Raw genomic sequence first — 17,888 nt, forward strand, 5'->3', positions numbered from 1 at the left:
AGCAACACAACGGGTGCCACATGTGGAGCAGGATCTGCTTACCCTTTCGGGGCACCTGAGATCAACCCCGGTTTCGGTTTTCTATGTAATGTTTTGTGTAGTTTTGTTTGGTTTTTTTTGGTCGTTTTTGGTTTTTTTTTTCCACGGCATTGTCAATTTGTTTTCGTCTTCTGAGTTTGAATATCCTTTTGGTATCTTTCGCCTCTCTTTTTGTATCCATAAAACTTTCCGAAAGACACAGGGACCAAATACTGTAATATACGGTAATAACATGAACATGATTTGAAATCACCTTTCTAGTTCCGATTAGATATAAAGGCAGAATAAACTGGGCCCTGTAATTAACAATGTAAAGTATATGACTTGAAACGAGAACTTTAATAGCTAATTTTTGGAGGATTGGTGTCTCATTGGCAATCATACCACATCTTATTTTTATAATAATTTAGTATAAAAAGACATGGTCTTTTCAGTGGTGGAAATTGTGCTTCGAACTGGCTTCCAGTAACTACGGTCCTCTTCAATCAGTCTCCTGTGTCTATTGACATTTTGTTAGGGAATTTTGTACTAAGTACCGATCTGATAAGTCAAGTGTGTTTTAATGTTGTGCTGTTACACCACTATCCTAGATAAGGGAGATGTTGAACGCATACCAAACATGTGTAACCTCACCATATTCTGTATTTGCCTTTCCCAAGTCAGAACAAAAGAAAGATAGTGTATACTACTATAAAATATTAAAAAAAAAATTAAAGTAAAAGACAAACTAGGAGAAACAACTGTTCTAGAATTCACCATTAAAATGTCAAAATAATTCAAAGAAATGAAAGATACAAATGATAGTAGTATAACCCTAACAAAGGTTAAAGATTGAATAACAGAAATTGAAACAATTAAAAATATAGTGCTGCATCAAGTAAGTAATCTGTATTTGTTATTGTAACAAACAGAACGACCCATATAAGAACCTTAATGTAATTCAAAAAGTAACTTATGTGAATTCATTATAAAAGATTATTCTGTTATATGTAGTATCACTAACTGTATAAAATCAGTTGTATTCAATAAAATACTCCTGACTGCAAAGATTTTTTACACCAAAATGGACTTTAATATCGTTGGAAAAAGTTAAATGTCTACGTATGTGCAATATTTTTGTTCTTAACCAGTATCTATTGTGTTTGTGTTTAAAATGTTTTGTCTTAGCAATTCAGAATAATAATGCATTTAATATTTAGGTATGACTGCCAAATTAATTACACTAATATATTACCGATGAATGTATAAAGGTTTACCATTCGAGCATAACTTTATCTAACGCTACATCTTATTAAATGACTTCATTGTATTTAACAGGTCAGTATTTCATGCTAATTAATAGGTATTGATTATAGTATAATATGTAAAACAATATGGACTCCAACATTTTATATTGATGAAACGGCACCTTTTAAAAGACAAAAAAAAAAGAAAACGCTGATGAACGAGTCTTGGTAAGTTTTAAAAGAGTCTGTCAGAGGTTTCGCATTCACTTTTCATTCATTTGATTTTCAGTTATATTCTGGTTGCTTGTTTGATTTTGGTGTATGTTTGTGTTCTATTTGGGTCCTAGTCCCTTTTGATGTCTTGCTCTCTAACGTTTTAATATAGTTTTGGCTTTCCCTACTTTCGGTCACGATGTCAACGTATATTTGTTCCGTCTAACAGAAGTTCCCTGGAAACTTTGTTATAGACAAATCCATAAAGAACAAATACTCTATACCCTTTATTCCGTAACATTGTAATATTTGTTCCAATGGAAATGATATTACAGAATTTTTCTTTCCACTTGGAACTTATCTTATGAAGGAACTTCTATTTTATGACAACGAGCGTTTCTGATAATTTTTTTTTCCAGAAACAGGGTCTATTAGCTCGAACTCAAAATATGAATAATATTTTGTTAAGAGGGTCTATAATTCGGTTTGACAGCTTCATACATACTATTTGTTTACCTTTTTTAACTGGACCAAATCAATACTTTACCTAAAAATTGATGATTCTTTGTTTTACACGTAATTTCATTTCTCTACTTACTTTTTTATGCCTTAAATATAAAGAAGTTATGCCAGGTGCTTATTAAGACCAAACAACAAATTGGCAGTATTTGGCCACAGCCTTTAATATTATTATTCTCAAAATTTATACATATTGTATATACTGATTCAATATATGCTGTTACCGCAAATTGCTGGCAACCGAACTGTCAGTGATATATGATTAAACATAAAACCATAAATGATGCTTTCTGAACAATGAGGTTACTCGCATATCGCTGATTATGGCAACCGTACTGTCATATATATAAATATTTGGTTTGGACGTTGTTTTCAATTTAGACTCGTTTATATATATATATATATATATATATATATATATATATATATATATGAATTACTACCACAGATAATGGTAACTGGAGATAGGATTAAAACAATTTGGATATCACCGTGGGAACACAGGTGATGGATCGAAACCCTTACATTGTTCATCTGTAGTAAATGATCCTATTCATAAAACAAAATGTTTTTTGATGCAGCGAATTATGCAGATCACAGGCATGGTAAATCAAAGTCTTTGTTGGAAAGTTCGATAACTTCGATCCGACTTCTTCACAGGTCCTGTCTGTCCAAATGGCCAAATACATATAGTTGTTCAAAAATGACAACTTAAACATCACCTGAAATTATAAATTACAACACAGCAGTATCTTATTCTAATACATTATATTTACAATGCATATACACTTCTGGGAGGAGGGAGGGTTTTTGAATTAAAATTTCTTCTGATAACAATAAGTTTTAACATATGCAGCCTCTCCTGTTGGATCCGAATTAAAAAAGGATCGTGACGTCAAATTGTATGGTTCACTAACAACCAATGAAATTAGAGTTCTCTTAAACTCACTAATAACCAAACCAACCTAATAATAGTACAGCGCACCGTGATAACTGAATTTAAGTACAGGACGAGATTTCTGGTCTGGGAAAGGTACATGAACATAAAGGTCAATTTAATCATTGACTTTACAAATTTGTTAAAAGTCATTTAAAGACTTGTAAAACTTTAAACTTATTAAAGATTGGTTCCATGTACCTCAACTGTAAAAAGCTCCATGTCGATCTTGCATTTTTCAAAATGATAGAATTACACAATGTTAAGCGGATGATTTGCATACTTTATAAGGAAATAATTACAAAACGAAAAAAAGCATTTTAACTATATTTAGTTACATCCTTTTCTTTCAAGTCAAGCTATATATGGATGAAGATTATAAACTTCTCGTAGCTGCGATCGACTTTGGCAGTACAACAGCTGGATATGCGTTCTCTTTCCGACATGAATACCGAAAAGACCCTTTAGATATTTCTACTTTCCTTTGGACGACTGGAAATCATGATATTGCTACAAGTAAAGCGCCTTGTTCTGTTCTCCTGGACTTAGAGAAGAGATTTATAGCATTTGGATATGAAGCTGAAGATAAGTATGAAGGAATACTGGCTAATAATCTCCAAGATGACTGGTATTACTTCAAAGGATTCAAAATGTTACTATACAAAGCTATTGAGAATGGGGAGGTAGGTGCAAACTCTTATTAGTATTTTGTGCAGTAAAAGTAATTTAAGAAAACACAGAAATATCAATAATCTAACCATATAAATTACCAACACTTTGTGGTATAAAAGAAAAAGTTCTTATAATAATAAAAAAAAAATCCAAGGAATTGAATGTAAAGTTTAGTATAGTGAAGTTAGGGCAACACTAAGTACTTGCAACTTAAATTATGAAATCGTACAGAATGTAAAGTTAATGAAAACAAAGTCATCGACTAAAATGTTATAAACTGAAAAGAAAAGGGTAACCTCAAGCTTGTATTTAACGTTTCCATATTTCTGCAAGTTTTGTTATTCGTCACTCATGATAAAATGAATCAAATGACCTGAAACTTTAATATAAAAAAGACACATTAGGAAAATAAACACCTATTATGCTGTGAAAATCTCGGTGAAAATCCAAAAAACTTATGTTTGTAGTGGTGGTAATTACCGTTGTGAGAGGTGGACATATCTGTTATAAAAACAACATTTTGACTAAGCTAAGATTTTGAAACGTCAGGGGATCTAGCAGCTTTGTTTTAATTCGTTATTTCGAATAGAGACTGCAACTTAACTTGCATCATTTATGATGAAGGATTTTATCACGTGCAGCGAATTTGGTATGTTCAATTTTGATTTACTACTACTGGATTGATTTCACTGCTGGTTCCCATGGTGTAAGTAGTCAGTCTTGTCTTAGTTGAATTACTTGTAAAACGATAGGTATAGTTCAATATTTAGATACAGTTTGGGTTTTTTTTTTTGTATTTTCTTAACACTTAAATTAGGAACTTTGATTTCCTTACAAATGAATGTATAATGTCAACATATGTATAACCATGACTAGTGTCATTTGTTTCTATGCAAAAGTGTTTGAGGCGTAAATTTTAGAAAACGTAAAACTGCTTAAAGCTATAGTTATAATAACGAGCTATAAATAGTTGAATGTCGGGTCCTATTTTTTTCGTTTTAGTGATTAAAATTGTAAAGTCTGCTGACAATTTATATCATGTTACGGGAAACTTGCTTAAGATTATTGTCTATTAATTGCAACTATAACCTTGACTTTTGACAAAGTGGTCAAAAAATTACTACAAGTCTTTTTTAACTCAAGGCACATTATGCACCGAAAATGGATAAAGATCTAATTTAGGACTCTCAAAAGATATTGTCTCATAACAAGACTTCTTCAAAATATTCTTGACCGTTATCCTACTGACCGGAAAAGAAATAGGGTCTTGTTCTTTCCAAAGGGCATAACCTCCTTGAAAATCCCCATGAAGCCTAAATCCGACCCAATTTCTGTCTATCAATTCCTGCTGTGACCTTGACCTCAAAGTTAACATTCATTCAATTGAAAATTATCAATCCAAGGAGCTTAATCACAGAGCATCCATTAACTCTCATCTTAACTTTGCAGTGACGTCAAAATTTAGCATGGTATTCACAAACATTTACGATACTTTATGAAATGCCAATGTTTCGTTTATTGTTTTGTACATTATTCAGGTTAGTTTTCTCCACTGAATTGTTTACATTTATAATTTCGGGGCCTTTTATAGCTTGTTATGCGGTATGGGTTTTGCTCATTGTTGAAGGCCATATGATGACCTATAGTTGTTAACTTCTATGTCATTTGGTCTATGGTGGAGAGTTGTCTCATTGGCAATCACAACATTTTCTGATGTTTATATCAATAGCATGCTATGGTCATTTCTTTATCGATTTGTCAGCCTAATTTTTGTGCGATGATACCATACGTTCAAATATCTAATAAAATATTAAAAAATATAACACATTAGTACATCAAAATAACAAGTTGTGATTTCTCTAATCCCATAGGATATTGCCAGAGATTTCAAGATAGACGATGTCACAGGGAAATCTATGTCTGCACGACGTATCTTTTCCATCGCTATCGGATATCTACGTAGACATTTATTGGTACAGCTCCGTGAACGGAATGTTGGATTACACGAAAGCGAAATTTGGTGGACTATTACAGTACCTTCAATATGGACTGAACCTGCTAAAGAGTTTATGATGCAATGTGCAGAAAAGGTGATAATAATTATAAAGTCCGATAATCTTGATTATTTCTTAATACAATAGAATATTACGAATACGAATCAATACCCAAAATAATTTATAATGTAACACCTGATAAGAAAACCATTATTTGTCATTTAATTAATTCCCAATTCCCCTCAAAATTGTTAGAGCTTGAGTTACGTTTGTTAACCTACGCATATATGGTTTTATACAATTGTGAACATACGTGCATGATTAAAATGATAAATTGTGATTGTAAATTTTCGGTTAATGAATATTGTAAAAAGTACTAAAACTAAGATTGCATCTTCCTTGGGCCGAGTTCAACTGAAATGGTTTAACTTTTGGTTTCCGAAAGCGTGACTGTGCTTAACAGGAATTTAACATATTCGTTGTCCTCTGTGATAGGGGTTTTCTTGAAAGTGAACACGACCTAAGCATTTGAGTCGAAACAAGTCCTTGTTTGTGGTACATACTGAGTAATGAAAATATGGTAAAGATTAGAAGACGTTTTGAAAATGTCCCTTTAAATTTAAATCGATGTCATTTTGACTCTGGTGGATAGTTAACTACACTTACAGGTTACAAAGCACTGTTTTCTTAGACCATTATGCTTCGGAAATACTTTTGCGCAGCGTGGGTGGTTTTGAAGTTAAAGTTTTGAACTGATAAGAATAATAAAACAGTAATAGGCTGAAAGAAAGACAATGTGAAAAAGATTTCCAAATTGATTCTCGGTTCTTCATTGGCAATCGTACGTACCTCATTTCATAATCGTAGCCTGCTAAGAAACAAATGCAGGAGAAATTGCCCCTACCTCATTGCTTTAGTCCAATACCAACAGTTTAACTATGAGGGAAGATCCATGAGTTGACATTGAACGCTGAATTGCTCTACTGTGTAATACGCTATCAATAATAAATGTAACAATACTCATTCATAGTCTTTGCAGAATGCTTAGTGCGAAAATCTAAATCTTAACTATGTATCTTACAAATGAAGAATTATGAGAAAGGCGAATGACAACCACTGACTGGATTGATCCTAGTTTTTTTTTCTTGCGAAATTTTCTTTGCACGTACATGTACAAAATATCGTTTATTATCATACTTATCCATAGCTTAAATCTTCAGTACTGTTTAAGTTCACGAAACTATTACTAATATGTTATATTCATATTGCTTTGTTAGGCTAGTCTAGATCGGCAAAAGGTTTCCATATTGTTTGAACCGGAAGCAGCTTCAATATACTGTAGACTACTTCCTGTTGATAAATTCATTGGACAAAACAAAGTGACGAGTTTTAAATCATTCGAAGCTGGTAGAAAATATATAGTTGTTGACGCCGGCGGTATGTCTTAAATTCTTGTAAAATTAAGAGGGGTAACAAAAATATCCCCACGCATCAAATATCTATGAATAGTTTTGACATTCTGTATCAATTTAAATGGTTGAACTATGCCATATCGCAAACAATCAAGGAGAAAATATATCTCATATCCCATGAATGAAAAGTAAAAATGTGTTCAATAAAAAAAAAACTATAAATAATGTTAATCTTTTATACCTGACACATATATTGTGTACAAGTGTACAATATCCCAAAATAATATACTTGAACAAATGTGTCATAATCCACATATTAAGAGTGACAATCCGTCATGTGCAACAAATGAAGAGTACACATGTGTACTCTTCGACACATGAACACAAAAAATGTACAATATATAAAAAAAAGTAAATTGGTTCATATCTGAATGATTAAAGTTACCACCATGAATATGCAGAATCAGAAAAAAAAAACATTAAAAAAAATAATTAATATGATAAAACAAAAATAACAGACTAAGGTTGATTCAACTTACTATGAATGGCATGCTCGTTCAGTATTGAATAGACAAATCTTTGGAAGTCAAACATTCAATGGACAAATCTTTCCAAGTAAGTACCTTGCTGTTTTCCGAATCAGCTATATACGCTTGCTTATTCAAATTGTCACCGCATATAAACGAAAAACAAATATAACAGAATACAACCAGCCAACGATAACCGCTGAACTACAGGCTCCTGCTGTCACATAGGTGACGGAGTTAAACATGTTTGTAAGTGCTCAATCTTTCCCTAACCAGGAACAATGGTGTAACAGCAGAACATACATATGTGTAAGATAACTGTGAAAATCAGTTGAAAATGGTTTGACTGGTTAGATCGGCACGTAGCAGAAAAACAACTAACATTAAGACAAAAGACACAAAGTACCGATTTAAGAGTTATCGCAGTTACTGCAGTTACTGCAAAGCCAACAACAACTAATAAATAAATCATGTTCAACCAGTCTGAGGTATCAATCAGTATACATCCAACGGATTATTACTGTTAATCCATTACAAATAATATTAGATGATCAAAATCTAAAATATTGCAGTTAACATTGTTAAAAGCAGAAAACATGACAGATATCAAATGAAAAAAAAAATAAATAGAAAAATCCTGTAACTTGTCAGTTTTTATAAAAAAAAAATTAAGGAGGATAAAGACTTGTTGCATGTTCTAGAAGGTCTGAAAGTGAAAATTATTTTCACTAGGCAAATATACCAAGTAAGTGATGCAGGCTATTTAGAGTCTCTTCATTTTTATCTTACATGTTTATCTTACTCACAAAAGACAATTCTGATTTTCACCTTCATTTTCTTTAAGGAGGTACTGTAAATATTTCGACACAGGAAGTTAGTCATGGAGAGGAGATCGATATGCTGTATAAAGTTTCCGGTGGACCTTGGGGTGGCGACAAAATTAATGAAGAATTTATAAAGTTACTATGTAATGTATTTGGAGATGATATCATTCAACAATTTAGAGACTTTAATGGTCCAGATTACTTAGATTTGACCCGACAATTCGAATTAAAAAAGAAGACATACAACAGATTTTTAAAAAATGATATCGTTATGAGACTTCCCTTTGAACTCTGTGATCTTTTTGAGACATATACTGGACGAAAAATAGAAGATGCAATCTGCAAGTCAAAGTACTCAGGTAAAATAAAGTTCAAAAAGTCTAAACTATGTCTCTCGCCTGAGGTGTTTGAATACCTATACTCCGACATTGTACTAAATGTAACACAAGAAATAAGGAAAATCTTAAACCACCCCCGATGTAAAGATGTTAGCGCTATATTAATGGTTGGAGGCTTTTCTGAATCTGAAATTTTACAATTGGAAATAAAAAATGCTTTTCCCGATTTACAGTTCTTCATTCCGATGGAGGGTGGTCTCGCTGTCCTTAAGGGTGCAGTCATTTATGGGCATAACCCAAGAACATTTGGCACTAGATTGTGCAATTTTACATATGGCGTCAATGCCATGCTGCCTTTTAGTAAAAGACGTCATCCTGATTCTCATCGAGTAATATGGAATGGAAAGCCTTATTGTTCCAATATTTTTCGTGTACTTTTTATTGTAAATGAAGAAATTAAAGAAGGCGAAGTAAGATCTATTCGTGTTATAGATGCGTTTGATACTGAAGAAGCTCAAGAGAAAAGGTTCTCCCCAATCAGAGTTCAAATATTTGCAAGTGATGAAGAAGATCCTGTTTACACCACTGATGAAGGCTGCCGATTACATGCAGAAATAGTTGTATCACCCCCAGACGGAAAATGGCCTCGGCGTGTTTTTGGAACTGTTGAATTAGAATTTGCCGGAACTGAAATGATAGGGACTTATATTTCAGATGACACAGGCGCGAAAACGTGCGCTCGGTTTGAATTTTTACCGTCTGTGCCTTCTTCAAGAGCATCCTCGGCAAAATCTAGACGAGACAGTTTACGTTCAAAAGGCATTATTGAAAATCATTTCACTTCAAAAGCGACGTTACGAACGATTCAGGAAGAAGATACATATTCAAGAAGAAGCAGAAAGTCCACAGAGAAAAAGCCTATGGGTTCTTCTGTAAGCCTTGACACAATTTCAGACGATCAAAGTTTTAAAGGCAGTTTAATGCTTAACAGAGGAAATCTATATAAACACGACTCTAGAACAACTATTTATTCAGATATTCAAGACGAGGAAAAGGGTTCAACAGCAAGTTTAAGGAAACTAGTTGCATCGACGACTAGTATAAATACTACAGATTCAGACAACGACGAAATCAAAATTGAAGTAGACTAGATTCAATGTGTGATGTTTCTTGTCCTTTTAAAAATTGTTTAAGAACATTAAGTTACAATTACAGATGAAATAATATATCTTTAAATAATCCTGATTAATTCTAAATATGCAATGAAATCTTACCACCTTATTCTTGATAAACAAAACGTTGAAATCGGTCATTGTATTTATAAACCTTGATTTATGAACTGTTCATGGTAATTGCATGCCAAAATTAATGACAAACAGGACGACTTTACTTTACCTTTTGATGTTTGCCTTTTTCTTTATGGTGATTTTCTCTTTGTTTTTCTGAAAGGGTCTACATTCCTTTATTTGTGCGATAATAACTCATTAATGACACCATGCTTGAAATTGTGGGCACCGGACGCATGCACGTTTCTTCTACATAGACTCACTAGTGACGCTTGAATCAAAACAATTGGAAGGCCAAATTAAATACAAACTTGAATAGCTTTGTAGAAGATATGCACATGTTTGCAATGGGTCTCAGATTTCAACGAATGTTACATTTTCATTATTAAAACACTTTTTTCAGCAGGGATATAGATAACATATTGGTAAATATGTCATTAAATTAAATCACAATGCCAGTAATGCCTTAGGGGATTTGTTGTGAAAGAATGTTTCCAACTGCAGGAATTGTCCTTCAAATCCTTCTTTTTTACTTACGGATATGATGGCTTAAAACAATAATAAATGAAAATTTTAAATTCTAAAAAGTAATTACTGTGCGTAGTGTGTAAGATCATGTCTTACTGTATTGTTAATAACTTTGCAGTTTGAAATCTACTTGGAATTGAAGCCGCCGATATTAGAGTGTAAGACTACGTGTTTTCCTTATCAGCGATTTCTGGATTTTAACCGAGAGCATTCTTTGATGAGAAATGTGTTTATTTTGGTTTGGATGAATCTGTTCTGTCTCTCCATTATACCGATATTCCCAAGTAGAGTACGTTTTCAGAGCTGATTGTATCTCCATTAGTATTATCATTATCAGTATTATTTCGTCTTTGTGTTGTTGGAAGGAATTGGTGTTAATGGAAGATCTCTAAAAGTCTGTTGATTTTATTCACTGTTTCAAGACTCGCGAAAATTTCGAGCTTGACATATCGTATAGACACTTGCCAATCATAGAAGACCTTATGTTGACCTTTGTATGTTTTATTTTCCTTTGCGTCGTTGGGTTTTTGTCAAATTGACAAAAGCCAAACATCTTCTATTCACATTTGATCATTTCCCATATGATAGATATGATTTAATTGCCATACAAATCGAAGTTAGCCTAATCGTACACACACTGTATATAATATCTTATTTCCATGGTTTCCTGTGTGGCTGAGTGGTGTAAGTAGTTCATCTACTGTATCACTAGCCTGTCAACATTGAGGTTGTGAGTTCGAACCCCGAACGTGGAAGGTGGGTAAGACTCCAATTTTGTTGACTAGGATTGCCAGTTTCCCGGTCGAAGGTCGGTGGTTCTCTCCGGGTACTCGGGCTACTGCCACGAATAAAATATAGCAGCCGCGAAATAGCTAATAGTGCTGAAAGTGGAATTAAACACCAAAAATGAATCAATCAATCAATCAATCACTTTTTTTTCTATCTAGCAACCCTCTTATAATTAAAAAAAAATGCAAATATAATTTTTATTAAAGCAATTAAAATGCTACATTTTTCATTATCATTATCTTGCAATAACAATCAATACCTATTAAACAAACAAACCATCAAACGAACAAACAAACAAACAAACCAAACAACGTATTTTATATGACATTCTTTTTCGCTTGTTCATAGAGACATAGTCCCATGTAACAACTTGATGAAATGATAACTCCCCGCAAAATACATCAATATACATAAGTAAACAAAAAAATCTCAACAATTCCAGCTTAAATGCCGACCTTTTGTATAAAGCACTTCAACGATTATTATTATTATAGATACCAACGGGTGATGGTCTGTAGAATGATATACACTTGTGTAACTTGGAAGTAAAACAAATATGTTGTTGTAAACGTGATGAACGTTTCATATTCAATTCATTTTAATGCGTAGTAAGTTAAATGCTTACTATAAAAAGTTGTACATTGTTTACTAACAATAAACAACTGTGACAGGACTTGTGCAAAGATGTCAGATCTATTGACAGTAAGTTAAAACACTTAAGTAATTGTTTCAAATTCATTTATTTAAACAGAAAATTAAAACAAAACAAAACAAAACAAAACAAGAAACAAAATTTATTTGAAAAAAAAAACAGTATGAAAAATGAACAGGCAATGACTTATAAAGTGCATACCCCAAGGTAATCGGAAAACAATAAACGCATAACCTCAACATATTCACAATCATTTCATTCATTGCATTGAAATTATGATTCAAAATGAAACGAAATTTCCAAATTTTAAACCCCAGTAAAAATACGATGAAAGTGAAAGAATATAACTGAAAAAAAATTCGGATGATAGTTTCACCAAATAATGTGACAATTATATTTATGGCTGGAAAACCATAAATAATGGGGATAAACATGCTTTGATTAATATCGAAAAATTCCTTGAATTCAATTTTTGCGTAGATCCCAATTTTATTCAGCATCCAGTAATACAATGATCGTTCATGATTTTTGTCAATCGTTGTAATATCAGAGAAAGAACATAATAGATTTTATTTAAAAAATTTACACCAAGATGTTGTTAAATGACATTGGATACCCTGCATTTATCATGCCGTTCAATAACGTGGTCAAATCGCTGAAAGACCCCCTCCTAAATAATGAAAAAATATCATTCTGCATTGACAATAATATCTTATTGTAAATTAGATACACCCATTCAGGATAACGCCCTCAGGGTGTATCTAATACATATTATGTTCTTGCTCTGATATTTTAATGTTTAATGTAATTAGTGTTCTAAATGTACTGAAACATTCACATTTTATAATATTACCTGCTTGGCCGATGAGAATCAAATTTCGCAGAGATTATGTCCAGTTGTTCCTCTAAAAACTACTGTTATTTGTTCCTGTTTTTTTTTTCATTTCTGAACATCCTGGTAACCTGTTAATTTTCTCTTAAAAAATTAAAGTAAATTCACCAGGTGAACAATCCAGACCAATAGGAGCCTCTTGTTTTTTATTATTAAGTTTCTATAGTGTGTGTATTGGGAGATATATCCTATAAAATGGAGCAGACAGATGAGGGACAGGAGAAATGAGAAGAGGGGGAGGATGAATTAAAGAAGAGGAGAAGGAGGAATGAGAGAAGGGGTGGTAGAAGGGATGAAATTACTCCCTGTCCAACATCTCGTAGACAGTTTTACTGTTCCGTTTTGAATTTTTATGCTCTTAAACTTTTTATGCATTTTTGTTCCTAATCGTTTTATCTCCAGCTTACGTGATGGAAACCACTGTGTAGAGAAATATGTAATTGTTCCAATTTGAAGATATAGTAATAAGTAAAGCACATGGTATTATTTCATCACTATTTTACAAGAACAAAATATACCTATTCTGCACGTTTAAAATGTCGGTTAAGCTATTGTTACAATTACTATCCATTAAACACAGTAAATCCTTGTTCTGTTATCATCGTTATTTTCTATGATCTAAGTTCTCAGCTATGATAAAACAAATCCTTCTGCGCATTCAAAATCAACAAAAAGGAAAGGAAACAAACTAACATGCATCGCTTGTCACATTTTTCTAATTATTTGAATTGCGTATGTTTCACATAACTCAGTCCTTGACTTGTGGTTTCCGATAAATTCATATGATATGAAAAATATAGAAAGAAGGGGATGTGGTATGATTGCCGAATCCGCCAGAGACCAAAGGAAGAGGAGGTAAACATTCTCACCGTATGGCATTCAACAATGAGCAAAACATATAGCGTTTACAAAATCATTAAAAGCCCAGCATGACAAAATAAGAAACATTTCAAAAGAGAGTTGGTTGCTTAACGTCTAGTGGCAAATATTTCATGCATATTCAGGACGAGATAAAATAGGTATGTCTCGTAATAGGGGCCGTCCGGGATGAAGGTCGGGGAAATTTCGAATGCCACTGGAAAATGAGGGTATATTGGATAGGGAAAAAAACTTTTACCTTGCTTGGATAGGGAAAAAAACTTTTACCTTGCAACAGGCCACCTACGGACCCCTCAAAGAGTTGTTGCAAGGGTTCTTAACGTGAAAAGAGCGTGACACTCTCTCTACACGAGGCATTGGATTTAACGTCCCCATTCTGACCGGACGTGACTGCGTACTTGATACATCCCGCACAGCCCCACTTTGGTAAGGGTTTTACTGCCGATTGGAATAATACCTGTGATGACCTTATTTCTATTCCCCAGTCACCCTTGGGGCAATCAACTCAAATATAGTTATGAGAGACAACAACCAATGGATTACAGGCTCCCGACTTGGAACAAACACAGAAAGAATCTACACTAATGTAAAGAAGATTATCAAGAAGCCTTTTTAGTACAAGAACGCAATTATTCGAAAAGCATTTTCCATAGGGTACCGGTGGTGTTCCAATTTTTATTTCTTGACGACTACACAAACTTGAAAGAAATAGGAACCAGTTCCTGTTACTAGAAATGTTAGCTCTGTATAATAATCAAAACAATATACATGGTCATGCGGCAAAAGTTTACTTAAAATGCAATTGAAAAACAACGTCTATTTTTTTTTTCGCTTAATGAAAAAGGCAATTTTTTAATGGCTCTTACGTCCAGAAATTGAATATATTTTCCATACTTTGTAAAATATGCATTTGATTTTCTAGATTTTTTTTAAACCTAGATGGATAAGCTTTCGATTAAAAGTAATTCCAATCCTGTATCTTCCAATCAGAAGCCGTATAAGATTCGTGTTAAGCTATGTCAAGGTTCATGGTTTGGTAAGGGAAACCCCAAAAGTTATTCGGATAAAAAACAAAATATGAGGTGCACAATTGCATTATATGGTGAAGATTCTGAAAATGTTTTATTTAATTATGACCGGGGTCTAGGAGGAGAAAAGGGTACACAAGTGTACTGTAGTGTGCGAATATGACAAAGTTAATGTCATGCCAAAGTAAACACCAAGCATTCAGATGAAGAAATGAAATGGGTGGTGCAAAAGTGTTTTCCTTTACTCATATGAGTAAGATTCAATGAAACCACAAAATTCTGTCAAGCGGTTAAGGAGCATTGCCTTTATAATTTGTCAATTATTTCTGTAAAGCATGTTAATTCTATGAAAATACAAATGTTTACAGCCAATTTGAAAATGTTTCCCCTTTTCGTTTTTTACAGAATATCCATAAAACCAGACAAAATGCAAGAAAAGCTATATCACAAGGAATATTAGATACGGCACTCTTTCTGTCAAATGTAGCCCAGCTAAAATCAATTATAGATGAGGATCTAGGAACAGAAGCAAAACCAAAAGTAGCGATAGCTATGATCTCATTATCGTTACTCATACAAGTGGTGATAGGAATATTAATTATACTGTTACTGGATGTTGAAGGCGCCTTAATAGAGCTCGGAGACATGGAACGTGGACGTACGATGCTTCCTGCTGAGGACGATATCACAGAAGAATCAACTCTTTTGGAACCAGATCCAATACCTATAATGGCTACTGATCATACAGGGGACACTTATGTTTTCAAAAAAAGACAAAAACTCAAAGCTCGAGCCAGAAGAATAAACACTGCTATATTATTTTTTATATTTTCAGTTTTCTGCTTAAATCTGATCATTAATGGCTTAGAACTTTCAAAACCAAACACTCTTAAACAATGGCTTAAAGCTTATAATATTACAATTTCAAGATGATCAATGAAAAACATTCCAAGTATGTCTGCTAAAACTTCAAAAAATATGTTTCGTCTAAAATAATATTTCGGTTTTGATATACATGCAAGTTACTATTGGAAAAAAAGAATGCAGACACATGTTATATGAATATAAAGGCATTAACACCTTCATAATATCAGCTCTATTATCAGGGGAATAAAAACAATCAAATTAAAATCTGTAGTTTTAAGTCAAATTTAAGTGTATAAGAAGAAAAGATGCAGTTAATATGTCTGAGCGCTAGCTCGAATGCTTTTTGTCAGTGTTTTTTTCCGATATACGTGACCTTGTGCATACTGGTGCTTTTATTGTTTTAAAATATAAAGTTTACATACTTAAATCACATACTAGTAATATTAGGAAATATATGTAGATATGTCTGCTTAAAACTTCAAAAGAAATGTTTCGTTTAAAATCAGATTTTGGTTTGTATCACCCTTTAGTGACTAATGGTCTTCCCCTTTGTGTGATTGATCCTTTAAAAGACCCACAGATCCACTAACTGATTTCTCTAAAACAATCCAGATTTCACATTTCTTATTTAATTCATTGTGAGAATGTTTGAAATGACTTCTCAGATTTTAATGAACATAATAGATTGTAATCACTAATTTCTATATCTCATCAATTGGTTAAAAATTCTTTTACATTAAGCTTACTTTTGCTACAAACATAATGTATATATATATATATATTTATGTATATCAATCATTGAAGTATTACTCCACTTGCAGAAATTTATAGTACAAAATGGCATTTTACATAAAGCTTTTTATGGATACTTTATCATTATTTAGCAGACAAGTTAAGGAATATTACCCATAAAATCTTTATTATCTGACTGAATAGACTTCTTTATACTGCATACGGATTATATATCTCCCAGTTGATAAGATATTCCAGGGCTTGTATTTCCTATCATGATTTCCTTGATATAGGGTTGCTGTTCACAAGGAAACTTTTGAACCAAGAGTTCCAAGTGGTGAAGTTGAAGCCATCCCTTCGTAAATTATACGGACGCCATCACGAGTTGGTTGACCGTTTCACAGATGATAGCGGATATGTTCCAATTGTCGTAATTACAAATCCCCCTTTCCCCGAGTGTGACCTACCGAACTAGACTTTTTACCGGGTTTGTACTTACATGATCAACACAACGGGTGCTACATGTTGAGCAGGATCTGCTTACCGTTCCGGAGCACCTGAGATCCCCCAGCTTTTGGTGAGGTTTGTGTTGCTCAGTCTTTGGTTTTCTATGTTGTGTTTTGTGTACTGTTGTTTGTTTGTTTGTCTTTTTCTTTTTTAGCCATGGCGTTGTCAGTTTATTTTTTACTTAATAGTTTGAATGTCCCTTTGGTATCTTTCGGCTCTCTCTTATAAATGTATTAATTTTCTAGTATTGCTAAGTCATAGTAAGAGGGCAGTTCAGCGACCGAGCTCATTGGGCTACCATAGAATGAAGGGATACATGGTTTTTATGTCAGTGATCAAGAATGTGTTGCTTTCCCTACACAAGTTAAACATGCATATACCAATTGGACAATCAATGTCTAAGAACACGAACGACAAACATCAAGTCACAAAACCCAACACAGAAAACGAAAGGTTAAGCAACACGAATCAAACAAAAAACCAGGAAGAGTGGCAGTGTTCTCAACGACTTTTAAAATGTGCGTTCTGAGATATGAAACGGGAAGATTTAATTTACACCTTTAAACCGCCACATGATCATGAATTTGTCTGTTTACAATTTAATGTTTAAGCCTATTAAGAAGTTTGGTGTTGATGAAAGATCTTTTGTGGTCTCTGATAATATATTTGGTGTCGATGCAATTTACAATTAGAGTTTTTCTTCTTTTTAAACGGTATGCTGACATCTAAATTGGTTTTGTACTTTTGGGTGCTATCTCATTTACGAATACTCAACATCTACGTATATATATTTTTTTTTCGGTATGTTTGGTTATAGTATTAGACAAAGTATATCTTTATCTTTGATCATTTAAAACTACCACCGAGTTGGTATCGCTGATAATGGTGTATCAATCCCTGGAGGTTCCTTCGACCCAGTAGCCAGAGCTTCGGTATGATATAGATTTAAATGTTACATTTTGTTTGTAAATTTTAAATTTATGTTTTAGTTATGTTATTGTGCTGAAATTAAGGTCTAAACTCCCCC

General features: G+C 33.1%; 1 protein-coding gene across 4 annotated transcripts; it reads left to right on the forward strand.

Annotated features, from left to right (window-relative positions):
• The first annotated feature begins 1,284 nt into the window (after positions 1-1,284).
• LOC127730686 (heat shock 70 kDa protein 12A-like) lies at positions 1,285-16,551 on the forward strand. Of its 4 annotated transcripts, none has more exons than XM_052239210.1 (6): positions 1,285-1,356; positions 3,289-3,617; positions 5,478-5,696; positions 6,878-7,037; positions 8,384-8,722; positions 15,161-16,551. In XM_052239210.1, the coding sequence occupies exons 1-6, from the start codon at positions 1,335-1,337 to the stop codon at positions 15,169-15,171; spliced, it is 1,080 nt and encodes a 359-aa protein (XP_052095170.1). In that variant the 5' UTR covers positions 1,285-1,334; the 3' UTR covers positions 15,172-16,551. The 4 variants fall into 4 exon arrangements, 1 of the variants encoding a protein (XP_052095170.1); XR_007995220.1 differs by having other exon boundaries at positions 1,293-1,356; positions 8,384-12,006; XR_007995221.1 differs by lacking the exon at positions 1,285-1,356 and adding an exon at positions 1,374-1,493 and having other exon boundaries at positions 8,384-12,006.
• Positions 16,552-17,888: the final 1,337 nt, after the last annotated feature.

The sequence above is a fragment of the Mytilus californianus genome, unplaced genomic scaffold, assembly GCF_021869535.1.
Source record: "Mytilus californianus isolate M0D057914Y unplaced genomic scaffold, xbMytCali1.0.p SCAF_2, whole genome shotgun sequence".
NCBI classification, from domain to species: domain Eukaryota; kingdom Metazoa; phylum Mollusca; class Bivalvia; order Mytilida; family Mytilidae; genus Mytilus; species Mytilus californianus.